Source organism: Crotalus tigris, unplaced genomic scaffold (genome assembly GCF_016545835.1).
Source record: "Crotalus tigris isolate CLP2741 ecotype Arizona unplaced genomic scaffold, ASM1654583v1 scf7180000017550.10884619, whole genome shotgun sequence".
Classification (NCBI taxonomy): domain Eukaryota; kingdom Metazoa; phylum Chordata; class Lepidosauria; order Squamata; family Viperidae; genus Crotalus; species Crotalus tigris.
The window spans coordinates 5,292,466-5,320,105 of NW_024096468.1; the positions used below are offsets into that span (position 1 = coordinate 5,292,466).

Genomic DNA, 27,640 nt, shown 5'->3' on the forward strand with positions numbered 1-27,640 from the left:
TGGTAAAGTGGGGAGGAATATATGAAGTGGCTTTGAATCCGTGAATGCAAAGGAATTAAGGATAACTCTTCAACCTATAGAATTATATTTTGTTGAATATGTACAGGCAATGCAACAGAGTTAGGGACTAAGGATTTGTCCATTTTGAAATGATTCAGTACAGGCAGCCCCCTATTGTTGACTCTTGTCTTTAACTTGAGTTTGTATGTAAGTCAGAATGTGTACTTAGAAACAAACTGCCTGTTATTAAAAATGGCAAATGGTGTTGTCCTTCTGCGAGCCAACAAACTACTGAACCCACCCAATGCTTTCAGTAATTACTGAAAATAGGCTGCATATTAAAAACACACGGCTTCAGCAGTTCCTGAAAGTTTATCACCTTAGAAAAAAGAATGCTAACCACCATTTTTAGTAATATACGCAGTTCAATTGTATTTAGGAGCTGTCCTTAAATCAGACTTTATTAATCTGGGGACTGATTGTATTTCCTTGTTCTATAAAGATGCTGATCACACACCCCTACTTGAATGGAATTGCTTGTTGATTTGACTCTAAGCCACCCTACCATAAAACCATTTCTTGATTTAAATCTATTATCATTTTTATTAGGGTTTTTTCAACCCCACCTATTTTATAAAGCATGGTGAGAAATTTTACTGTGTCTATTACTCCTGTGTTCTAATGAGAAGGACTCACTGGAGAAGGGCCTAATGCTGGGAAAGATTCAGGGCAATAGAAGAAAGGGACGACAGAGAATGAGATGGCTGGATGGAGTCACTGAAGCAGGAGGCGTGAGCTTAAATGGACTCCAGAAGATGGTAGAGGACAGGAAGGCCTAGAGGAACGTTGTCCATGGGGTCGCGATGGGTCAGACATGACTTCGCAATTAACAATAACAATTACTCCTGTGTAGGAGATACGTATGTATGTTCTCCCCCTGCACAGACTATGTGCTGTATAAGAAATATATCCATTACTTCTATTTTTTGACGTAGAGTGGCAAGTAGACCAACACTTTGGCCTGTGGCATCGACCCATTACTTTGCCATACAATGAAATGTCTGACTCAAACCTTTGTTCTGCAAATATGAAGAGAAGACTACACTCAATTAATAGAAATTGTAATGGCATGTAGGAAAGTCCTTGGGAGAGAGGATGAAGGGATGATGCCAAGGGAATGGTTAGATAAAAGGGAGCTTAGCCCACAGCTGCATAGTGGGCAGGGCAAGAAGCTCAGAAGAGACTCTCCCTAACTTCTCAGGATGTAAAGAAGAGGGCAAGAGAATTGTACTTTCAGAATAGCAAGATTCTGTTAATGTAGCCTTACAATGAAGTAGAATTAGCTCATCTGGTAATGACTCCTATCTGGTTAACCCAGTAAGGCCGACAGCAATACAGTGTTAAGTAAAGATAAAAGTAAAGGTTTCTCCTGCCCAGTTGTGTCTGACTCTAGGGGCGGTGCTCATCTCAGTTTCTTAGCCGAGGGAGCCAGCTTTTCCAAAGACGCTTCTGTCGCCTTGTGGCCAGCACGACTATACGCCAAGATGCACAGAATGCTGTTACCTTCCCACCAAAGTGATATCTATTTATCTACTTGCATTACCTTGTTTTGAACTGCTAGGTTGGCAAGAGCTGGAGCAAGCTAACATCATGCACCGCTCGGGTCTAGAACATGGGCTGTTGACTTTCCAGTTGACAAGCCCAACATCTTTAAACGCTGAGCCATTGCGTCCCCTACAATGTTACGTATGCGGTATTAGTTTATATGCAATAAAACCCAAGTCACCACTGAATTTTCCATGAGTACAGTTCCTTGATACTATTCACAGCTACATAATGAAGCCTGCCAAAAAACAAAACTCCCAACCATTCATTCCTTGACCACAATTCAATTAATTGTATAATTAAATTTACATGTGTCTTCTCTTGCTTGTCTCACTTTCTAAATGACCCGTGTTCTGGCCAGGGAGCTACAAATAACTGAATCAGATATTCTATGTCAGTTGAAAAAAAAAAAAAACTGGTTGCCTAAGTCTCAAATCTACAGAGGCATATCTGAAAACAGAAACACTAACGGAGCTGTTAATTTCATCCAGGCACAAAAATATTTAATTACTCCTGCCTGACATGGGAGTGTGATGGAAACCCCTCTGCAGATCTTAAACCAGAAGCACGGTTCTCCAGAGAAGCAACAGCAATATTACACTTGCAGATGGGAGCCAAATGGCCATCTCTTTTAATGTCTAATGTCTATGAGATCACAAATTGAAAGCATCAATTGAAATCAACACCCCTTCCCAACCAATACAGCTAAGATGATGAAAGAGGATGCCTAATGACATGATTCAAGAAGCATATTTATTTCCCTCTACCCCCCCCCCCTATGAATATAGGGTGACATGATAGTAGTGGTCCAATATCTAAGGGGCTGCCACAAAGAAGGGGGAGGGGTGTCAACCTATTTTCCAAAATACCAGAAGACAAGACAAGAAACAACGGATGGAAACTAATCAAGGAGAGATCCAACCTAGGAGAAATTTCCTGACAATTAATCAGAAGAATTAATCAGACTTGTCTTCAGAAGTTGTGGGTGCTCCATCACTAGAGGTTTTTAAGAAGAGTTTGGACGGTTTTCTGACTGAGCAGAGGGTTGGACTAGAGGATCTCCAAGGTCCTTCCAACTCCATTATTCTATCTTCTACCTCCAAAGTCCCTTCCAACTCTGCTATTCTGAATGCAGTGTCATCTATCCTAGACACAAGCCGTTGCCATTAAGTCATTTAGCACGAAGGGAAAATGCCACTTTCTTCGCACCAGATACATAAAGCAACTTCTTTGGAACAGATGTTATGAAAGATCTTCAAAGTTTAGCTGACATAGCCTTTAATCATAGATCTGTCACTGTGATGACTAGGGCCTGAAGCTGTTCTGACCCTGAACATATTTCCACAGAAAAATTTTGCCTAATCCCATGCCATTCGGGTGCACTGGAAACTACATTTCCCAGAATTTTCAGTCAACATGGCCAATTGTGTAGATACAAAACGTGGAAGGAGCTTCCCCACAAGTGGCATCAGTTTTGGATGCATCCAGCCATGAAAGCTTATATTTTAGAGAAAATACTAGTGAGATTGCTTCTCACTATCATATCTAGAACTTAGGATGCCCAGTCAACTCTTGCTTTTTTGCTTTCCTAGGAAAATAGGCATACTCTCAAACAAAGGATTGCCTTTTTAATTTCTTTAGGGAGAATATAAGTGTAGAACTATTTTCAGCAATAGTTTATTTAATATGTTATTAAGTATAAATTTTAGAGGCTGGCAATTTGCCACATAATTTTCAGTTAAGAACAGGCCAATTGGCCCATTTTCTATATTATTAATAGTTTAAATGGAATCCTAGAATGGACAATTTTATTAATACTCTCCAATTCAACACCACTGCTGGTAAAAAAAAGATACAAGAAACAGTCTTCCTCGTATCAAGAAGCTTGTCTGTCAGGATCTTCTAGTTTAACTATGGCATTCAAATACAGGAAGTTCTTGATGTGGTCATAATGAACCCTGAGATTTCCATTATAAACCACGACAATTGTTAGTCGAGGCACCCCAAAGAGCCCTGGTGGCGCAGTGGTTAGAATGCAGTACTGCAGGCTAATTCTGCTGACTGCCAGCAGTTCGGCAGTTCAATCTCACCAGCTCAAGGTTGACTCAGCCTTCCATCCTTCCGAGACCAGTAAAATGAGGATCCAGATTTTGTATTTTGTATTTGTATTTAATTTTATTTATATGCCGCCCAATCCTAAAGGACTCAGGGCGGCGTACAGAGATTAAAACAATCATAAAACAATAAAATAATACAGTCATACCACGAGTCCGATCATATCCCGCCCCCCCGGGGACATCAGCCCCAGGCCTGCCGGAACAGGAGAGTTTTAACGGCTTTCTTAAAGGCCGGCAGGGTGGGAGTAGTTCGAACCTCGGGGGGAAGTTGATTCCACCAGGTCGGAGCCACCACAGAAAAGGCCCTTCCCCGAGGGCCCGCCAGCCGACATTGTCTGGCCGACGGGACCTGAAGGAGGCCCAATCTATGGGACCTCACCGGTCTCTGGGAACTGTGCAGCAGAATGCGGTCCTGTAAGTAACCTGGCCATATGCCATGAAGGGCTTTAAAGGTGATAACCAACACCTTGAATTGCATCCGGAGACCCACAGGAAGCCAGTGCAGCTCGCGGAGGATAGGTGACACGTGGGCGTACCTTGGCGCGCCCACAATCACTCTCGCGGCTGTGTTCTGAACCAACTGCAGCCTCCGAACGCCCTTCAAGGGTAGCCCCATGTAGAGCGCGTTACAGTAATCCAGTCTTGAGGTGACAAGGGCATGAGTGACTGTGAGTAAAGCCTCCCGGTCCAAATAAGGCCGCAACTGGTGCACTAGGCGAACCTGTGCAAAGGTCCCCCTGGCCACAGCCGATAGATGTTGTTCCAGATTTAGCTGTGAGTCCAGGAGGACACCCAAGTTGCGTGCCTGCACTGAGGGAGGTAAATTTGCCCCCCCCAGGACTAAAGATGGACCATCCAGTTGGCCTTTGGGAGGCAAGACCCAGAGCCACTCGGTCTTGTCAGGATTGAGTCTAAGCCTGTTCACCTCCATCCAGACCCTCACATCTTCCAGGCACCGGCACATCACGTCGACTGCTTCACTGAAAGGACACGGGGTGGAGATATATAATTGGGTATCATCCGCGTACTGATGATACCTCACCCCGTGTCGCCGAATGATCTCACCCAGCGGTTTCATGTAGATGTTAAAAAGGAGGGGGGACAGGACCGAGCCCTGAGGCACCCCATGATCGAGGCGCCTAGGGGTCGATCTCTGTCTGCCCGCCAACACCGACTGCGACCTGTCAGAGAGGTAGGAGGAGAACCACCGCAATACGGTGCCGCCCACCCCCACCTCTCCGAGACGACGCAGAAGGATACCATGGTCGATGGTATCGAAAGCCGCTGAGAGGTCAAGAAGCACCAGGATAGAGGAATAACCCCTATCCCGGGCTCGCCAGAGGTCATCGGTCAGTGCGACCAAAGCAGTCTCAGTGCTGTAGCCGGGCCTGAAACCAGATTGAAAAGGGTCCAGATAATTAGTTTCATCCAAGGATCGCAAGAGATTGTTGGGGCCAAGATACTGACACAGAGTTGAAAACCACTGTGAAATGGTATATAAGTTTATTGCTAAGTCTAAGTGCTATTGCTATGACCAGACCTTATTCTGACTTTTTTTGCAGCAGTCATTTATTCCTAAGGGCAAGTCTGAGGGAGACTTTAAGTATACAGTAGTTTGTCTCCCAGCAGCATTTCCACTTTTATTTTAGAAAGAGAAAACAAATCACACCAAAATTGGGCTGCTGACCATCAGATCTCAGTTGTGCAGTCTTGAAATGGACCATACAAAGCACAAAAGGCTATCAGTCTTTTTCAAGGATAGACAGTATGGAACGGAACTGGGACTTAAGCACTGATGGCCTCTGTGACAGAAATCAATCATGTTAGTGAGCTCCATTGTTTTCATTGTTGCACTTTTCAATTCTTTCTACCCATTTTCACGTGTACCCTTTCAAATGACTAAATTAATGTAAACCTTCACTGATCATTGAAATCCAAGCAAACAGCATACTATAAATAGTTTACAAGGGCAGAGGAGACAAGCTATCTTGGGCAGCAATATTTTGATTCATTCAACAATTTTGTGATCTTATTTGACTACCGAGGATGCCAGCACGACTTCAGTGACATTGTTAAGAATGGCCCAGAGATAAGAGCTCTTCAAAGCACTCACCTGGTAGAGATACGGCTGAACACCGCATTAAAATTGTTGCAGCTGAGAGAAAAGAGAACCCCAGAGGCAGAATTGCGTAGCTCTGTAGCATGTTGATTCCCTTCACGGTAGGTGTGGATGAAATGGCAGATCTCTGGCAACAGCTGCTTGACCAACATTGTCTCATCCAGCCGCATGGTGTCTTTGGGTTGCTGGAAGACAAAAGTTGAGATGGAATCGCCTTGAGGCTTTTCCATAGCTCTGATACTCCAGAGACCAAGGAAGTGTCCTTTACTCATTAGGTATCCAGGTATTTTTCTGAAAGAAAACTACAGAAACGTTCAAAAGCACAGCTGATTAAAGCCTCCACCCTTCCAGTTATTTACCTCAACTATGTGTGCTTCTAGGACCCAGTTGGGAATGTCTCTGTTAACCATGTGGTGTAGCCATGTTAACTGCCTTGCCACACACCACAAAGGAGGCTGGAAGATCAATATTTCTCATGGAGGAGGTAAGTGGGTGAAAACTGGAATTGCTACAGAGACAGTTTCTAGAGAGGACTCTAGGAAAAAAGGGGTCATTTAAATCCCCAGTCAGCTGTTTCACTGACATAGCTAATTTATTTGCTTACTTACTAGGGCACAGACTCTACACTGTTTCAATCCAGGGGGATTGATTGGGAGAAATATTTTAGTTGCACACATGTCTATGGAGATTTTCAATTATCCAGATTTTCAATTATCCAGATCATGTTGTCCCAAAGGAGCTGTTTAAAAAGCATCTGGACCTTCTTGGGTTTTTTTCCTCTTGAAAGGGTTTCACCAAGCTTCTTGGATGTGAAGCAAAACATTTTCAAGATTAAAAAAAAAAAACCCAAGAAAGTCCAGTTGCCTTTTGAACAGCACCTTTAATTACAAACAGATCTGGAGCTATCTGAAGCTAAATCTAAATTAGGATTAGTTGACTGGTTCAACTGACCTTGTTTCCTTATTCATACAATGTCCTGGCCACATCCGGCATGCACCAATTAAGCATATATGAACAAGGCCACCCTATGTCTGAAATATTGGGAAATAACTTAGCTAATTGTGGAAAAATACAGCACATCAGGATAATTTGCCGCAGGAATTGATGCTGTCTCTTCAGAAATCTTTAAGATGGCTGAGGAAAGCAAAACAAGACACTTTGATCCTTTTAACACAGCATTTCACTGTAGAGGAAACTGTACATTTCTCTTTTTATCCACATAAGTACTAATTTTCTACAGCAAGTCAGATGGGCTAAAATGGAATCAGCCAGCTTGCAGTTCAACATATTAAGAGACAATCATTCATTGCCTTAGCACACTGTGTGAACCAAACTACTGCGTCAAGCCAAAACATAGTTAATCTCAGGGCCATAGCACCTTATGTGAAAGCAATAGTGACCTTTGTTAATAGAGTATGTATTTAGGATTAATAATGTGGTATAGGTTTCTAGGAATCCTCAAGACTATGACCTAGAACAGTGTTTCTCAACCTTGACAATTTTAAGGCATGTGGACTTCAACTCCCAGAATTCCACAGCCAGCATTGCTGGCTGTGGAATTCTGGGAGTTGGTCCACATGCCTTAAAATTGTCAAGGTTGAGAAACACTGATCTAGAAGCAGATGTTATTTTTATTCCCTTCAGATGCTGGTTGTATCCCTAAATTATGCTCCTTCTTTCTAGCTAGCCAAGTAGATAAAATAACTGCACAGTGCCTTTCTTTCAACTAGTTTTGCAATCTCTTTGAAAGAAAAAAGATGGATCAGAAAGCATAGTAGCAAAATGAAGAATAGTATTTAAAGCAGGTATGGGCAACTATGAGTATTTAATGATCACAGGTTGCAAAGTTGCCATAGTTCCCTACCCAATTTAGAACATGTCTGTCTGGAGGCATTTCTGCTTCTTTAGGGAGGGAACAAGACTGACAAGAGACACTGACAAGGAAGAGGATACAGGTAATCCTCAACTTATGACCAATTGTTTAGCTACTGCCTGAAGTCAAGGACCCCCCCCCCAAGTTGCAACTTATGATGCAGTTCCAAAGTTACAACATCTGCCCAACCCTGGTCACGTGACTAAATCTTTGGCACATGGCAACCAGCTTCTCTTTAAGGCCATTTGTAGTGCCCTGTGGTCACATGACCACAATTTACATTTCCCCCTCCCCACACATAGAAACTGGTGTTTATGTTCATTTTCGGGGGGGGGGGGAATGCGCCATAGCAAATTTAAATGCTTTAAAAAATAGATTGTAAAATTGAGTGTGATCATGTGACGATCCACTTTCTGACCATCACAAATTTACGACCTTAATTGCCAGGCTCAATTATGGTTGTATGTCAAGAACTACCTGTAGTCAGTTCAATGCCTATGGCCCTATGCAACCACACAGCTCCAGTTAGCCTTGTATTTATTCACCTTGAATTTGCAGGCTAAATTAAGGTTCCTTGGGGTACTACCCTACACGGCCAGAGAGTGGGTAAACAGTAACTAAAGCAAACAAAAGTCTTTTCGGTAGCAACCCCTTCCCAGCAGAACACCCTTCCTAGGGACGCTCAGTTAACACAAAGCCTGGCCAGAAGACCAGATTTCACGTGCCCAGATTTTCAAAATACTTCCTTTTTATGGAAATTTAATGCTTCCCATCAATTCTACTTGCACTTGATTCTTTTACTGTGGTTTTTATTCCCTCCCCCCTTTGGAAATTCTAGTGTAAATAATTAATTCAAGCCGTGGGGGGGGGAGCCAGCTGGGGGGAGCCAAGTAGAAGCACTGTGGAAAAGTATAATGCAATCAAAGGACTAGAAACGGCATGCTAGATTGCTCTGTTCCTCAGAGAAAAGTGCAATTTAGTTTCCCAACGCTATTTACAATTACAGGTAGCACCTTTTTTGTCCGGCCTCCTCCCCCTCCCAAATTAAATAGCAACCAAGTCAAAAGAATCATCAACAGAAATAAGCATCAACAGAAAAAAAAATCTTATTTCAATCCAAGCGGAAATGAGACCAAGTTGTTGGCAATGCAGTTAGCATCATTGGTTTGAGACAAGAGTTGAGATTTCTGAAAAGATCTGTATAGGGCTCCAAATACAGAACAAAGTACTCAAAAGTTGGGCATTTGCAGCATCTTACTATATTTTGGGTGAGTCATTAAGTAGCGTGGAAGGAAAAGCTGGCAATGGTCCGCAGGAGCGCTTCTGTTTCTTTTTACCCCTGGGGGTTCAAGGGCAGTCAAAGAGCACTGAACTATACCTGGGAAAGGGAAAGAGGAAGGGAAGGAAGGGGAAGCAAAAGGGAATAGAGCAGTGGTTCTCAATCTTTTTAGACCAGCGACCCCGGTCATAAGCAGGTGGCGCGCATGCACGGCACCGCCCCCTGCGTGGCACGCATGCACGGTGGCGCCCCCTGCGCAGCACGCATGCGCGGCGCCACCCCCATGTGCCCCTGCACGGCATGCATGCATGGCGGCGCCCCCTGTGCTGCGCGCATGTGTGCCGCCGCCCCATGCGCCACCCCTGCGCGGCGCGCATGCGCGGCAGCGCTCCCTGCGCCAGCTGAGAAAAAAATGGTGGATTGCGTTGTTTGGCGACCCCCATGAAACGGTCGTTCGACCCCAAATGGGGTCACGACCTACAGGTTGAGAACCGCTGGAATAGAGGAAGGGAAAGTGAGGACTCTGTAGACTGTAAGACAGTGGTGGCGAACCTATGGCACGGGTGCCAGAGGCGGCACTCAGAGCCCTCTCTGTGGGCACGCATTCCATCGCCCCAATCCTAGGCCTTCAGCTGGGTTTTATAAAACCTTTTCGCTTTAGGCCTCTGCTACCGTGTGCAAAAAAAAAAAAAGTTCAATCAATCAGTCAATTTCAACTTCCCGCAGGAAAAAAAAGATCTTGCAAAGTTGGAATTGATTGATTGAACTTTTTAGTCCCACCCAGTCTGCCGTTACCACCACAGCCACGCCCAGGCAATGGGCCACGCCCAGCCAATGGGCTACATCCACCCGGCACTCGACGATGCATAAGTGGGTTTTGGGTTGCAGTTTGGGCACTCGGTCTCTAAAAGGTTCACCATCACTGCTGTAGGATAAAGTGCAACTCAAAGACCAACTGATAGTGGGGGAAGAGCAGACATGGGCTTCAGCAAGCCTGCACAGATGGGTTCAACAATAAAACACAGCCCATTAACTTCAGCACTCCTGCAGAGATGCTGACAGCTATGCCCAGCTGCTGGTAAAGCACCCTCCTTCAACCACCATCTCCAAAAAAAAAAGTAACAGAAGGACTGTACAAAGCCAATGCTTCAGCAGCAGGTCAGATCGTCATCTGATAGCAAGAGAGGCCAACTAACTTGAAGATGATTAAACAATAGCTCAAGACATGCATTTGGATCAATATAAAAAAGTGGGGGGATGACATTGCCATAGGTGTATACTATAGGCCACCCAACCAAAAAGAGGAAATAGATGAACTTTTTGCTAGTCAATTAACTGAGGTATTACAATAGTAATGGGGGACTTTAATTACCCTGACATCAATTTACAATCTTTCTTGCCACAGTTGTTAAGTGAATCACTGTGGTTGTTAAGTTAGTAACATGGCCACCCATGTTAAATGAATTTGGCTTCCCCATTGACTTTGCTTACCAGAGGGTTGTAAAAGGTGATCATGTGACCCCGGGACACTACAACTGTCATAAATACATGCCAGTTGCCAAGCATCTGAATTTTGATCATGTGGTCATCACATGACCATGGGGATGCTGCAACTGTCATAAGTCACTTTTTCAGTGCCATTGTAACATTGAATGGTCACTAAACAAATGGTTGTAATTTGACGACTATCTGTATATACTGAATAGTTCCATGAGGATTGGACTATAGCCATCCTTTCAATTTAAATAATATTGCGTCAATAATGCAATATTTAATGAAGAGAAGGACGAGGTGGGACATGATAGCAGTGTTCCAATATCTCAGGGGCTGCCACAAAGAAGAGGGAGTCAAGCTATTCTCCAAAGCGCCTGAAGGCAGGACAAGAAGCAACGGATGGAAACTAAGCAAGGAGAGAAGCAACCTAGAACTAAGGAGAAACTTCCTGACAGAACAATTAACCAGTGGAACAACCTGCCTCCAGAAGCGGTGAATGCTCCAACATTGGAGGTTTTTAAGAAGAGACTGGACAGCCATTTGTCCGAAATGGTGTAGGGTTTCCTGCCTGAGCAGGGGGTTGGACTAGATGACCTCCAAGGTCCTTTCCAACTTTACTATTATTATTATTATAGTTTGTGTTTTTTTTTTCTTGATTTTCTGTAATTAACACAGCTGGGGGTTTAGTTCTTCTAAGCAGTTGTCACTCAGGACAAGTCCAACAATATTGGGTGGCCTCCTTGGTTCTTCCTGACTGATGAAATCTATCTAGGATTCACTACAAAAGTGAACACCTAAATGTTCAGCTAATGGGCTTTCATAATCCAACTGAAGGATTTGTTTTCAAACAATGAATTCTTCCAGGGTCTCCTTAGTGTCAAAATAGTTGGCCGCATAGGACTGTAAGCAACCATCAAAATAAAGTGTGGCTCAGCAGCCATCTGATGAAGAAAGAACAGACTTCACAAAGGAAAAAGGAAAGCAGAGCCTACACCCAAGAAGAGACTCTAGACCAGGTGTGTCCAACCTTGGCAACTTTAAGACTTGTGGACTTCAATTCCCAGAATTCTGGCTGGGGAATTCTGGGAATTGAAGTCTGCAAGTCTTAAAAAGTTGCCAAGGTTGGACACCCCAGCTCTAGACCATCAGAAGCCAATACAGGCCACCCGATTCTTACAGCCAGTTTAGTCAATGTGCAAATATTCTCAATTGGACCAACCTACTCCAGACGCTTTGACATGCGACCAAGTCAACCCACATATCCTTCCCTACTAGTTGTTTATGAAGATGGTGAAGTTTCTGCAAGGTGGGTAGATGAGGCTTGGGTTTAGATTCTGGATTTCTGGCAGCAAAGCAATAAGGGTCATTAATGATAAGCTCAGCCTCTCTGCATCTGTTCAGTGCCTCATCTATTTTTCCCTCATCTGAATATTCACAAGTCACTGGGAAGACATTTTCCCAAACATGAAAACAGATGTGTTGGGCTAGAATTCACTTCACAAGGGAATGATGGGAAGATGTGACCAACATAAACAATGAGATCAGGAAAGGTAATATAAAATGTTTTTTTATAAAAGCATCAAATAACCCAAGTCTTTTGTCTGCCATGGTTTAGAAATCAATCTTTCAAAACCAGTTGTGGAGAATCACAGGCAGCTTATGGAAGATCTGATTACATTAAACTTGGAACTGCATTGAGAAACCTTCGGGAATAAACATATATTCTTCAATTTCACAAAGCCCAGGTTTAGCATTACACTCCTGCTTCCTACAAAACACTAACCCATGAGTGACATTCCCAAAGTAACAAGGGTAGGGGGCAAGGAGAGTGAGAGCTGACTATCTCCGAAAACGGAACCAAATAAAAATTGGATTTTTTCCCCCCAGAAAATACAAGATGACATTCCCTCTGGAAGTTTAATAAATCAAAGAAATATAAACTAAAAAGCACCTGCAAAAATCATCTTTAGCAATGGGACAGATGTTTCATGATTATAATGCAGAACTGAATCAAGCCAAAATAAAACCAGAAAGTCAATGGGGAACACTAAACTTATTTTGCAGTCACTGAACTGGAGTGCTCCTGATCTGTTACTACTGTAAACATGGTCCTTGATTTACGATCAGAATTGGATCTGGAACTTCCACTGCTAAGCAAGGTAGTTGTTAAGAAGTTATGATCTTTTTGCCACAATTAAGTGAATCATACAATTGTTAAGTGAATCATGGGGTCATTAAGCAAATCCAACTTCCCCCATTGACTGTTGGAAACTGGCCAGGAAGGTCAAAAATTGCAATCACATGATCCTGCAACCAGCATAAATACATGCCTATTGCCATGCACCCTGAATTGTGATCATGTGATTGTAGAGATGTTACAACAGTTATATGTGTGAGGACCACTGTAAATCACTTTTTTCAGTGCCATTGTAACTTAGAACAGATGCTAAACCAATGGCTGCAATTCAAGGACCACCTGTATCCAATGCCTATGATGCTCTGCCAGCACCTGAAAACTATTCCTTTTTACGAGCATAAGAAAACCCACACAGAGCGAAGCCATATAGATACTGAAAATAAATATACGATGCTTCCCAATCTGAGATGTAACAGATTTTTGTTCCATATTTTAAAATCCTCACTTTTTACAAGCAACTTTGTACTTCAATTTCAGGAAAGCAACAAGATTGCAGGTTACTAAAAGTAACCTCCAGATTTGTCCAGCTACAATTCTCAGAATCCCCAGAATTCAATTACAATTCTCAGATTCACAGACTGCACTTTAGAACATATCTGGAAGGCATCTAGTTGACCAACGCTATACTAAAACAATAAAAAAACATTACTAATTGGTGTCTATGTCAAAATTTTGTTAGGGAAATTAAACAGGCTACTTACCCCAGCAAGACACTTTTCCAGTGTATCCAAAATAATCAACTGAGAAAGATACAAGTTCTTTTCAGCAGCTTCACTAAATATTCTCTATAAGAAAAAACATCAAAAGATCAGTTTAGCTTTTGGTAACAAAGCTGACTTATACTGTCACCCATCTGATCAGCATGCTACTTCCAAAAGGACATAACTTCCCTGATACCCTCTATAGCAGGCATATAAAACTGCCGGCCTGCAGGCCGGATGCATCACGCTGAAACTGTGCCCACCCCACTAGAGTGCAGTACTGCAGGCCACTTTAGCTGACTGTGTTCAGCAGGTCAGCGGTTCAAATCTCACCGGCTCAAGGTTGACTCAGCCTTCCATCCTTCCGGGGTAGGTAAAATGAGGACCCAGATTGTTGGGGGCAATGTAAATATATGTATATACATTGCTTACTGGTGTACACCGCTTAGAGAGTGCTTGCACTTAAAGCGGTATATAAGTCTCACAAATAAATAAATAAATGGGGGGAAAGTCGTGATACGTCGCGTGACATCGCGTCACGTCGCGAGTTTGACATGCCTGCTCTATAGCTTTTGAATGAGTAATTTTATTACAGTTCATAGTTCCTCCAAACATATCCAAATAAGAATAAGATAAAAGATAGAGCAAAATAAAATAAGAACAATCTATCCTCCACACCAGGGTTGCCACACTCGCAATGTCAAGTGACCTGTCACAATGTATTGTGAGTTTTTTTCCATTGCTGGCAATAGGGTGGGCGCGGTTTCGCCATGACGCATCCGGCCTGCGGGCCGGCAGTTTGACACCCCTGCTCTACACAGTAATTAGTAATCAATCCCAAAGTACAATTTCTGCAGACTGCAAAAGTAAATTTAATGACAACTTTGTGTTGTTTTAGCATCTTTGTCTGCCAGAATTTTACATAGAATTCTTCTGGTTATCCAGGAAGTTACCTGGATAACCAGGCGTTAGAAAGTTGTAATGAGATGCAAGGTTACAGAAGTTACAATGTAGATGAGCCGGTAGCCTTTAATTTTAATTCTTTCATGATTCTATTATGGTTTCTCTTCCATCCCATCCCAATTCTCTGACAAACTAGCATGTACTAGTTATGTAACTTTTAAAATATGGAGCTATGATTCCCCTAACAGTAAATGACAAAAAGTCAAGAGAGACCTACTGTTCCCAGCAAGAACACCCTAGTTTTAGCTAAAATCCAGTACTTTCCCTCAGGAATGGATACAGCCCAGAGGGCAAAATAAGCCATACATCAATACACAACCAATTGTGTATTAGTTGTTACAAAATCAAATATTTAAAACCAATTTCTACTGCAACCATTTTATTCCATGTCACATCTGGTTCAGAACAATGTTGTTATTTATCCTGGTTTTAACTGGGGGGGGGGAAATCTTTGACATATAGGAAATGAATGTATTATATTTTCTCAGAGCTGCAAATTATAATATGCATCCAGTTCTCATTAAAAATACAATAACCCAATAGATATTTATCTACCTAGACTTAAAAAAATATTTCTCTTCCTCCACAACAAAAGAAGACTAAGTCAATGAGAAAAGATCACTTACCATGTTGTTAACATTTTTTAAGATATTTGTGAGGCCACTGATAACCAGAGAGAACTTATACTTGGAAATGTTGATGAGACATTCCTTGTTATGTTCCGTGCTGACTTTGGTGTGAGTATTCTGCTGGCTGGTTTTGATCGGAAGCTGCAATAAAAGGAAGTTTGGAAAGCTGTTATACAGAACAAAATTTACAGGAGTACAGTTTATTATGCAAGGATTAGAGAGCCAGTTTGGCCCAGTGGCTAAGTTGTTGTCCTAGAAACGGGGAGACCGCGAGTTCTTGTCCTGCCTTAGGGTATGAAAGTCGGATGGGTGACTTTGGAGACCAACCCATTTCACAGGGCTTTTGTGGGGAAAATAGGAAAAGGCGTATTATGGATGTTCACTGCCCTGAGTTACTTACAAAATAATAAGGGTGGGATAAAAATCAAATAAATACATAAATGCACAATAGGTCAACAATCAGCATTTTCTGATTGTCGCCACCTTTTCATTTTCTTAAATCTTGTAAAATCAAAGCATCCCAGAGGAAGGCAATAGCAACCACTTCCAAACTGGCCAGAAACAAAACAGACATGTCCACGTAGCACCAAAAATCAACCTCAACTTTAAGGATATTTTATCTTTTAAATGAACATGGTTTAACCTTTATTTAAATTATCACAGCTCTGAGTAAGCAGATCCCAGGTCTCCCCTCCATCTTTGGAGTCACACCAAGGACTGCTATACTGACTTCACTAAGAGTAAAGGCAACTTTAATGGATATTTGATCCCTCTGACATAGCCAGACAAGAGCTAAATTATCTAACATAGGGGCAGAAGGCCACAGCCAATCCAAGTTTTATTTTAGTAACCAGTAGCTATTTTTTTAAAAATGAAGAACTTGGATTTAAATGTATCCAATATTTAATCCCCACCCAAAAATAGGCTCATTAAACTCAACAGGACTTCTGAACAAATATTTATAGTAGAAGTGGACAACCAGCAAGTTCCATGTACCTTATCAGTTTCACAGGGTTTTACTCTCTCCCACTTCTCTTTATCATCTACATCAGTGGTTCTCAACCTGTGGGTCGGGACCCCATTTGGGGTCGAACGACCATTTCACGGGGGTCGCCAAACAACGCAGTCCGCCATTTTTTTCCCCTTTTCCTTAGCTGTGCTACTCCCTTTTATTCTATTGGCTTTCAAAAGCCAATAGGAATTGTCCAGGCTGTCTCTGCCCTGCTGAGCACACCAAAAGTCCCATTCTGCAAACGGTGCTGCACCAGTTGAGTAGTCCTCGACTTACGACTGGTTGAGTAGTCCTTGACTGACGACTGGTTGGGGGTCGCAGCATTAAAAGGGTTGAGAACCACTGATCTACATGAAGCTATTGGGTGACATAACCCATTAACACTTAGTGACCTCTGCCCGAGGTCACTAAGTGAGCCCATCTAAATGCTTTCCCACCAATACCTGGAAATTTGGGTTCTGCATGGGGAAATTTGGCTTCAGCTCAACCTTGACAAGACTAAGTAGCTGTGGGATTTAGGGCTCCTCATAAGTAATATTTTTCCATCATTGACTCTGGATGGAGTAATACTCTCTCAGACTCAGTTGGTATGTACTCTAGGATCCTCCTAGGACCTAGAGCAGTGGTTCTCAACCTGTGGGTCGGGACCTCATTTGGGGTCGAACGACCATTTCACGGGGGTCGCCAAACAAGGCTGTCCGCCATTTTTTTCCTTTTCTTTGGCCACGCCCCTGGCACCCGGTGATGTATAAGTGGTTGGGGGTCACCACAACATGGGGAACTGTATTATGGGGTCGCGGCATTAGAAAGGTTGAGAACCACTGACCTAGAGTCACAGTGATGGTTATTGCCTATCCTAAATGAATGAGCAAGCTCCGGATCCTATCAGTAAAGAATATCACATTGTGGGTTCCAGGAAACATGCATTCTCTACAGATAGTCCTCAACTTATAACAATTTTCTTAGTGACCGTCTGAAGTTACAACAGCACTGGAAAAAATGATTTATGACCATTTTTCACATTTATGACTGCTGTTAACTGAATCTTGCTTCCCCATTGACACAAGGTCACAAAAGGTGATCACATGATCCCGGGACACTGGAACTGCCATAAATATGAAAACCAGTTGCCAAGTGTTTGAATTTTGGTCACAAGATCATGGGGATGCTGCAAAGGTCGTTACTGTGAAAAACAGTCATAAGTCAAATTTCTCAGTGGTGTTTTAACTTTGAATGGTCACTAAACAAACTCTTTTAAGTCGAGGACTACTTGTATAAGAAATGAGCCCAGTAAGACCTTAGGCTTATATGGAAGAGCTGCTATCTTCCTTATGATCATACCCATGAAGAGACTTTGCAAGGTTTTAACTTCAGTTTTTGCTTAATTGAAACTTAGGTAAGCAAATTTCAAAGTACAGTTTGTTTGCTATAATCTCCTTGAAAACCACAGTTTGAAAATAAAATGGAAGCTTAAAGCAAAACTATAATTTAATGCAAAAAAGCAAAAAAATGTGACTTTAATGACATAAGCAGCCAATCTGCAACACCTTTGGGACTTCCAAGGCTCCAAAGAGTGTATACGTAGCCAAATTTCAATTCCAGATTCTCTTTTACATTTTTACCATGGTTTACCACAAAGGTAATGATATTTTTTTCCTGAGCTGCACATTTTTTTCCTGTTCTCTTGGGGGGGGGGGCAGAATGGCTCCAGAGCCCACATTTGCAGGAACAAATCTGCAACCTTTTTGAAAATTAGTTTTGGGATGTTGGGAGGGAATTCACTCAAAATAATTACTTTTAACTTGCCAGAGACTTGGGACATCGATTTTGAGTACTGCATCAGTTAAGTAAAATAGTTGTAAAAATCAACAATTTGCTATCAAATTTTAGCAGCACAATTTTGGAGGGTGCAAAACTGGAACTGGGCATATGGGAGTATGGGTTACTCAAGCATAATTTAGTGAATCAACTACATTTGGTTGGGTTTGCACAAACACATGCTACTAAAACAAAACAAACTTCATTGTGGAATTACCATAAAATCAGGCTATACTCTGTAGCATTTAAGAAAAAGAAACTATCATTGTTAGAACCTTTCAAACCTGGAATATCTGAAATTTAACTCAATCTATTTATATTCATCCTCTATCTTTCATACAAGAGCTTGTAGAACTGTTCAGTTTTAAAAATTCCAATTCTGTGATTCATGAAAGAATTCTCTATGAACCTCGTGTGTCAAAATTCAAAGTCTGGAGAAGTCCATGGTAGTAGAGATGTGTAATGATTCCACCAAGACACTAATCCTCTTCCATAAACACTAGTCACTTTGTTCCAAGCTGCATCCATACATTCTTAAAAAGGTCACAAACCAATCATTTCCCTTATGCGTCATGTACTATACCAGTCAGTTGGATGCAAGTAACCTTCAACTCTGTAATAAAATTCTTTTGAAAAGTCCACTTTGAGGAAGTTGGATTTTGCATTAAAATCAACAGCTTTGGATGAAAGCAATATATGCAGCTGTACTTATCCCCCAAAATAACTACTTGACGAGAAATATGGATGCTTTTTAGTGGCAGAAACCTCATGGCATTACTTTCCTCTTGCTCCTTAATAAAAATTCTGAATATTCGAGTCTACACACAGGAACTCTGTGACGCTGAAGAAAGCAATTATATCCAACTGTTAAGTCTCAGAAGTACAGGCAGTCCTCGACTTACAACAGTTCATTCAGTGACCGTTCAAAGTTACGTCACTGAAAAAAGTGACTTATGACCATTTTTCACACTTAGAGCCACTGTAGCATCACATGAACAAAATTCAGAAGATGGGAACCACATCAGCTTTTTTCCAGTCCTCTGGTAGTTCCCCAGTGCTCCAAGATTTTTTTAAAAATATGATACAATGGTTCTGAGATAACATCTGCCAACTCTTTCAGAATTCCGAGATGTATAATCCATCAGGTCCCAGTGATTCATATCCATCAAGGTCAGACAGGTATTCTATTACCATTTTGTTGCTTATTTTAATTTTTATTTCTAGTCTGTCTTTTACAGTTATTTTTTGGTAAGTTGGGCTATAATTTTTGTGTGAAGACTGATGAAAAGAATGAGTTAAGCAACTCTGCTTTCAGTGCCGTTACTTCCTTGCCATCTTCTCTCTTTAGTGGACCTACAGTTTCCTTGACTTTTTTTTACTATTTATATTTTGGAAAAAAAACCTTTTTTTTTTTTAATCTTTGACTTTTGTTGAAAGTCTTTGTTCATTCTAAGCCATTGCTTTCCTGACTTCATCTTTGCAGATTCAGACTATCTGCTGATATTCTGTCTTAGTTATATGTCCCTCTTTCCATTTTTTGTACTTGTCCTTTTTGTCTTTCAGTTTATCAGAGAGAAATTCGTGCAACCATGCTGGTTTCTTCTTGGATTTGTTTTTCTTTTTTAGTGGTATTGTGTTGGACTGGGTTTCTATGATATTTTTCAGTATTTCCCACGCTCCTTGAGTTGTTTTTCCCTTTAGGATTTTTATCCATGAAATTTTGCTTAGGCTCTGTCTGAGTTTGTTAAAATCAGCTCTTTTAAAGTTTAAGAATTGTTGGTTTATAATCTATTGCTTGCATTATATTGAATTCCAGTATGATGTGGTCACTCTTGCCCCTGGTTCTGGCAATTTCAATTCCCTCTATCACTTCTTTTCTATTAATAAGAATTAAGTCCAGTATAGCTTTTCCTCTAGTTCTCTCCTCTACCTTCTGGATGCCAAAGTTGTCATCTCAGTTGGTTAGGAATCTGTTCAATCTACCCCTTGCTGCAGAGTTTGTCTCCCAGTTGATATCAGGGTAATGAAAGTCTCCCATTACTACTGTGGTATGTTTCCTACATATATGTGTTAATTTATTAGCAAAGAGTTCATCTATTTCTTCTGCTTGGTTGGGTGGCCTGTAGTATATACCTATAGCAATGTCATTCTTTTTTCCTTTTATATTGACCCATATGGATTCTCGGTGGTTTTCATTCTTGGTTTTGTGTATTTCAGTAGAGATATATTGATCTTTTATATATAATGCAACTCTCCTCCTCTTTTGTTGGGTCTGTTTCTTTTGAATAGTTTGTATTCAACTATCAGTACATTCCAGTCATGAGTTTCATCCCACCAAGTTTCAGTAGTGGCAACAATATCACATCTGACTTCATGTACTAATATTTCAAGTTCACTCTGTTTGTTCTCTAAACTTTGAGCATTAGTATATAGGCACCCACATATTATTTTATTAAACCACAACCATGCCAATCCAGCTACCTACAGGTAGTCCTCAACGTATGACCACACTCGAGACCAGAACTTCCATTGCTAAACAAGATGGTTGTCGTTAAGGGAATCACATTCAATTTTACAACTTTTTTGCCACAATTATTAAATAAATCACATAATTGTTAAGTGAGTCCAGTTTTTCATTGACTTTACTTGTTGGAAGCCAGCTGGGAACATCAGAAATCATAAATACATGCCTGTTGTCATTTGGTCACATGACTGTGCGGATGCTACAACAGTCATAAATGTGAGAACTGGTTGTAAGCCACTTCTTTCAGTGCCGTTGGAACTTTGAATGGCTGCTAAACAAATAGTTGCAAGTGAAGGACTACCTGTAGTAAATTACCACTTTTTATAAATTTGCTAGCATATGTTCCTTGTACCAAGACACACTGCTGGTTCATCTGAACCAGATGACCTGCTCTAACCAGTCTTCAAAAGTTCTGATAAATGTCTTTCTTTTTAATCATGGCTTTAAAAAAAATATGAAAATGCCAGAGATTACACCTCGGGCCATAAGCACTGTTGCACCTCCACAGCTGTATATTACAAATAAGACATAAGGGGCACACTAATTGCATTCACATAAAACTATAAGCTAGAATTTCAGAAAACACTGCATAATTTCTTAAGCTGTGCTACTCTCTACTGCTGCCTACCTCATTCTGTTTTGTTTTCTTCATCAAGAGATGGTACACAAGATTCTTGACCATCTTTTTTGCATATCTGTCTCTGCATATGTACAACACAACAAAGCACAACAATAACATAATACAGAAAGTCAGTTTGGTGTAGTGGTTACTACAGGAGACTGGTTTCTAGTCCCAATTAGGTATGAAAGTCAGCTGGGTGATTTTGGGCCAATCACCAGGAGATTGTGAGTTCTACTCCTGCCTTAGGCATGAAAAACAGCTGAGTAACTTTGTATCAATCACACTATCTTATCCCAACCAATTCATAAGGTTGTTGTTGTGAGGAAAATGGGAGAAGAAAGGAATAGTATGGATGTTTACCACCTTGAATTACTTATAAAGTAATAAAGATGGGATAAAAATCTAATGAATAATAAATATTTTGTTAAAACAAGATGCTCAGGCTCTTTCACTCAACATGCTAAGATACTCCACACCATACAAACAAGTAAAATTACTTATTACACATGCTCCCACAAAAACTGGACATCTGGGTAAGTTTCACCCAAAACTCAGTACCAGAAAAGGGGGGCTCTCAGGGAGAGTTACTTATAGACAAAGTATGTAAAATATTTTTTGATGAAATTCTGATTGCATTTCAGATCAACAAGCAGCGTAGGATCAACCAGCAGGTACCACATTTCAAAAATAGATGTGGGGCAAAAACAAATGATTTGGTTTCATTTACTTTTTAACTGAACTGCAATTAAATATAGCTGACGTGGTTATGTTCTAGCAACATAGTTAATAGCGTTCATAATATTCACTTTCTAGCATTATCAAAAAATGGTAATTTGGTAAACCCTTTGGAGATCATAGATAGCTTCATGTAAGCTTTCCAAGGGCTAAATGTAACTCTGGATGCTCAGAATGTGCCTTTGTTTTCAAGACAAGCAAGAAATATGAAATCTGGAATATACATTTAGGCCAAGAAATGCTGACCAATTTATTTTTAAACTCCAAAGTAAAGACATATTTTATTAATTCTTTCTAAAAAATGAAGTAGAAATGCTTTCTAAACTGCTATGCCACATACATAGTCTACAAAATTCTGCCTGCTAAAATTAGGCTCAGAGAAGTAATTTTTATGTCACTTAGAAAAAAGGGAGAAACATAACTCTAAATGGTTGAAGATCAGGTAAGCCAGAAAATTGGATACTGACAAGCAACCCCAATTATGTTGATCATTAGACAAGTAAAAATTCTGGCATTTTGCAACCGAATGTGGAGCATAAATTTTACCTCCCAGAAAGACCAGCCTCCAAAGTCCTTCTAGCAGGATTCAGAAGGAAATTGGATAAAACAGCCATTCCCTCTGCTCGGTTAAAAGTCCTATTCTATTTGGACTCACTCTTAATCTCCCTCCATGTTTTTAGCTGCACAATGAGAAGTTTATTTAACTTGGAAAATTTGTACATAGAACTGATATTTTTCATCTTCCCCATCTTTTTTTTCTTTTGTGTTCTGTCTTTTTTATAGTAAACCTATGAATAGGGAATGTCTTGTTCTCATTGACTGTACTTTCACACTGAACAGTAGCATAAAAATTCATTGAGCAAATACGAGTGGCCTCTAAATACTCTCATTGTTGTTACAAAACACAAGCAAATCAGATTTTTAACTTTTAACAAGGAGGTACGTCCAAAGACAACTTCAATAGTCATAATCTACCACTGTACACACTGTACATTTCTTCACTAGAACATTTAGGGCAAAAGAGTTTTGTTGTTGTTTTTTTTAAAAAAATGTCAATTTAAGCCTACAATATTTTCCAAATGAGCAACCATTAAACCAATCTATTATAAACAAAGGCAATCATTTCCCAGGGTCTGTAATTAAACAATTGAATCTACATCACTCAGAAGCTGTATTGTTTCTTCTTTCAATGGGAACAATTCCCATTTTAATAAGAATTAAGGTTGGAAAAAAGGTTGGATTGCTCAGTCACTAAGAGAATGGATTCACACACTGTAATGTCATAATATGCTTTGTGTCATATGAGAAATAAGCTACTGTGTATTGTAAAACATCTATCATGGCTTGTTATCTGCGTAACAGGTAACTGATATATTAAACCATGACTTAGGTTAAAAGCATTGCATTACACTTACAAAATACACCTATCTTATCCAAAGCATCATTAAATTTAATTTCAACAGCTGCAAATAATTAAATAAATAAACCATGTCCTATTAATGCTCTATCTTGGCTGAATCATTTAAGTACATCAAATGTACCTCACCCAACATAAATATTAATTTGATTTTTTTTTACATTAACAAGGAAAATGTTTGATCCCCGAGATAGACCAAAAACATTTCAATTCAGGTGAACAATTATAAACCCATGATGTGGTATGATACTCAGCATCCTCCTTATTTATGATATTGACTGCCTCCATTTTCAGAAAACTCTGTAAGATCTGATTTAGGATAAATAAAATGTGCTCTCCAACTATTTAAATACTCACACACATACACATAATACTCTTTCTTTAGTTTCTAAATTTGCTTGAGCATATGGCAGCACTCTAATCTATATATGTTTCTGTGCATAAGCTCTAATAGATTCACCCATTACAGCAAAACGAAATAAGAATGTATCACATTTCTCCTCAGACATCGGAAAACACAGGATTAACCGAGGATCCCCTATGAGATAGGAGAGGGGAACAATCTAAGCATCTATTTTCCTTCAAGGCAGTTTTTAGCTTTCCACAGAGACCCAGAAAAGTTTCTTGAACTGATTAGAACAATTAATCAGTGGAACAACCTGCCTCCAGAAGTTGTGAATGCTCCATCACTGGAAGTTTTCAAGAAGAGACTGGAGATCCACTTGTCTGAAATGGTATTTCCTGCCTGAGCAGGAGGTTGGACTAGAAGACCTCCAAGGTCCCTTCCAACATCATCATCATCATCATTATTATTATTATTTCTCTCCTAAAAGTAACAAAGACCAATTTCAATATTCCTTAAAAGAAAAACAAGTACAGAACAAATTGACTGAAAAAATAGTTCCCCAGGTTTTTTTATAAGCTAATAATATCACTCCTGATAGTTAGGATCACTCCTTTCTAAATCTTTAAAAGATACTAAAAAAAAACAACCCTCTCTTGGTGACAGGTAGGATATATTCCTCAATCTTTCCCACTTAAAGGACCCCTAAAATGGTTAGCAATAGATGATTTGTTTCTTTCAATTCCTCTTTAGACAGTTCATTTTTTATGTTTTTTTATACAAGGGAACCCCCATTGAATGGAGTTCAAACATATCCACAATTATAACTTTATTCCACAGAGAATTTCTGCATCCCATAAGAAAATAGTGGCAACAAGGCCTTTCCCCATATTATCTATGGAGGCTCCAAATTTGACAAACAGCAGGATTATATGTTCTAAACCCACCAAATTTAAGACAGAAAATTCTGTTTATTTTCTTAATACATTCCCTATAATGAGACCCAGAAGAATCTTAAACTCTTTATCCCAGTGCCACCACACCCAAAGGATAAATAGAAGTGGTCCTCAACCTATGACCACAATTGAGCCCAAAATGTGTTGCTAAGCAAGACAGTTGTTAACTGAGTTTTGCCCCATTTTACAACCTTTCGAGCCACAGTTGTTAAGTGAATCACTAAAGTTGTTAAGTTAGTAATATGGTTAGGTGAATCTGGCTTCCCCAGTGACTTTGCTTGTCAGAAGGTGACACTGCAACCATCGTAAATGTAAGTTGACAAGTGTCAGAATTTTGCTCATGTGACAATGGGGCTGCTGCAACAATCGCAAGTGTGAAAAAAGATCATAAGTCATTTTTTTCAGTGCTACTGTTACTTCAAACAGTCACTCAGCAAACTGTTAAGTCAAGGACTGCCTGTACTTCTCTCATTGTACCGAGATGATGATGATGATAGAAGAAGAAAAAAGAAAGAAAGGAAAAGGAAAAGGAGAATAACAATTAAACTAGGATGAATTATATTACATCCAGATATTTTTCCATTTCATTCAAAAGAAATGTATCCAATATTTCTTTGGCTTTTCCACACAGAGACTCATTTTGAGAAAACCCTTTCTATGGAATTCAGCAACCACCTATCCCAGACCATTTCAAAAGAAAATAGTTCAAGTGGCATCAGGAGACTTAAAGTAACCAACATGCTTAAGTTTTTCAACAAAGCTTTCCTCTCTAAAGTCTTCCTCATAGAGAGGAGCTGTAGATCATCACTCAGCTACCCACAGCCCATCTCAAAACTCCACTAAGAAAAAACTACCAGATCATTTGCTTTTTTCTATGTCATCCCAGGCATCCCTCAAGCAAGAATGACATCATGCTATTAATAAAAAAGAGAAGAGAAATTTAGAAATTAAGACCTCCTTCAGCCTATATTCATGAAAAATGCCATGTTCCTATATAACCAAAATATATACAATATCTATTTCTCCCCACAGGAGATGAAGAAACCACCATGAAGTTATCCCACGTTGGCTAATTTCATCCTAATTAGAAAAGAACCAAAAGATATCTTTCAGCTCTTTCCCCCTCTACTCAAAACTTAATTTTGGGGGGTTTTTTGTCCAACCCCACCCATTCTATCCATGCCTTTACTGTATATTGAATAGAATAACAAAGTTGGAAGGTTCCTTGGAGGTCTTTTAGTCCAACCCCGTGCTCTGGCAGGAGAACCTATACATTTGATAAATGGTTGTCTAATCTCTTCTTAAAAACCTCCAGTGTTGGAGCACCCACAACTTCTGGAGGCAAGCCATTCCAATGATTAATTGGAGATTTCTCCTTAGTTCCAGGTTGGTGCTCTCCTTGCCTCAAAAAGGTAGAAAAATGAAATATGCCAACCAGCCTTCCTCAAACTTGAGTGCAGCCGTTCTTGGGCAATTTGGGTGCAGGGTGGATACAGCTTTCCCTCAACCGGATGCCTCTGAACTTGGGGTTGGACTAGAAGACCCCCAAGGTCCCTTCCAACTCTCTTATTCTATTCTGTATACAGTAATGGCATGGATAGAATGGGTGGAGCTGGACAAAAAACATTTAAATTTTGAGTAGAGGGGGAAAGAGCTGAAAGATACCTTTTGCTTCTTTTCTAATCAGGATGAACTTCTAACTTCAAGGAACACTGGATGGGGACAAGAGTACTGTAGTTTTTCTCCAACAAATCTGCAGAGCTCCAGCTTGGGACGCTCTGCTCCCGTTCGTCCATCCTAATAATCCCCATTCAAAACTAAATTTAAAGAGCACTCTCTATTTTACATCCCCCTTCCAGGTATGAAAGTCGGCCCCACTTTTCCTCCCATAAAAGCCCGTAAGAGGTGAAGAACACACCCACACGGAGGCCTGCCTTTCCCCCCCCTCCCCTCAACCGCCCAGCTCCTTCCTACCGCTCCCAAGCCAAGAAGCCTGGTTGGGCTCGTCCTCACCAGAACTGGCCTGCAGCTATCCATTCTTCCGCCACTTCCCATCACAGGGAGCGGGGGAGCACCGCTCCGGCTGAGAAAAAAGGAGGAAAGGCGCGACCCCCTTCCACACACCCTCTTGTCACCAGTTCCCCCCACCCCACAACCTTCTTTCCTTCTCCCTCTCAGAGGAGCCCATTTACTTTGCGGGCCCTTCCCACAGCACAGGCCAGTTTACCTGCTCGTCGAAGCGGTTCACCACAGCCTGCACCCATTCCACCGGCTTGTGGGCCGCCATCTCCCGCAGCCCGCCAGGCCGAAGAGGGGACAAGAAGGGTCCGGCGCCCCCTTCCCCTCGGCTCAGTGCAGCCGCCGAGCTCTCAGCTCCCCTCCTCCTCCGCCTTCTCAGCCATCAAAGCCCACCGGCCACCATGACACCACACCGGAAGCGGGAACCCGAGTCCGCCCCCAACATCAGCCCGGGCCGCCAGGGGAGAGACAAGTGGGAAGGGGGGGGGAGACGAAAAGAAGAAAAGCGCATGCGTGACGAGCTCGGCAAAAAAGGGGACGGGCAGACGCGAGGTCCAGCGCGTGCGCGCCGGAGCAAAGAAACTAGGGAACCCTCGGACAGCTATACGCAGGCGCAAAAGGGAGGGGACGAGTGACGCTTGCGCAACGGGCGAGGAAAAAGGCGGGGCGAGGTTCGAGGGCAAGCCCGCGAGTAGTACAGCATCAGTTTGCGTAAAATGTAAGAACTACGCATGTGCAATAAATTAGCCAAGACCCGGAAATGAAGGAAATGCGGAGAAAAGCCAATGAGCTGCGCGCGTCGGAGAAGGCGATGACAGCCACTGCACACGCGTTGACTCGCTCGTAGGCAGCGAGGTGTGGAAGTACTGCGCAAGCGCAAAAGCAAAGAGGTGTCTTCCAGGTTGTTAATAATCCCGGGATTATTAAATTAGTTAATTTATATTTCAGCAGAAAAGAAATAACATCAGGGGAGAAATTACTTAAGCTGCTCTGCAGGTTCTAGGATGAATAAAATATATGTCAAATATAAAATGCATATTATGGTTATATCTTAATTAAATCAGCTCAGGCACAGAAAACTGAAAGTTTCTACATTTTCCTAAATATTTTCTCAGTTGAGTAAAAACAAATTAGATTTAGAATAATGGGTTTTGCATTTTATTAGTGCCTTTAAAAATACAGTAGCTTCCAAAACCTGGTTAACAGCAAAAAAATAT

The 27,640-nt window shown here is 41.0% G+C and overlaps 1 protein-coding gene across 5 annotated transcripts in view; it reads right to left on the reverse strand.

Annotated features, from left to right (window-relative positions):
* NF1 (neurofibromin 1) overlaps positions 1-26,914 on the reverse strand; it is a 211,016-nt gene extending 184,102 nt beyond the window's left edge. For 2 of the 5 annotated variants that reach the window (XM_039341252.1, XM_039341260.1), the window contains exons 1-4: positions 26,632-26,691; positions 14,975-15,118; positions 13,386-13,469; positions 5,836-6,026 (exon numbers count right to left, since the gene is read on the reverse strand). In XM_039341252.1, coding sequence (XP_039197186.1) covers positions 5,836-6,026; positions 13,386-13,469; positions 14,975-15,118; positions 26,632-26,691 — 479 coding nt within the window. Of the gene's footprint in view, positions 1-5,835; positions 6,027-13,385; positions 13,470-14,974; positions 15,119-26,631 lie in introns of all 5 variants that reach the window. The other 3 variants (XM_039341276.1, XM_039341284.1, XM_039341268.1) reach the window with 2 other exon arrangements.
* Between the last annotated feature and the right edge of the window lie 726 nt (positions 26,915-27,640).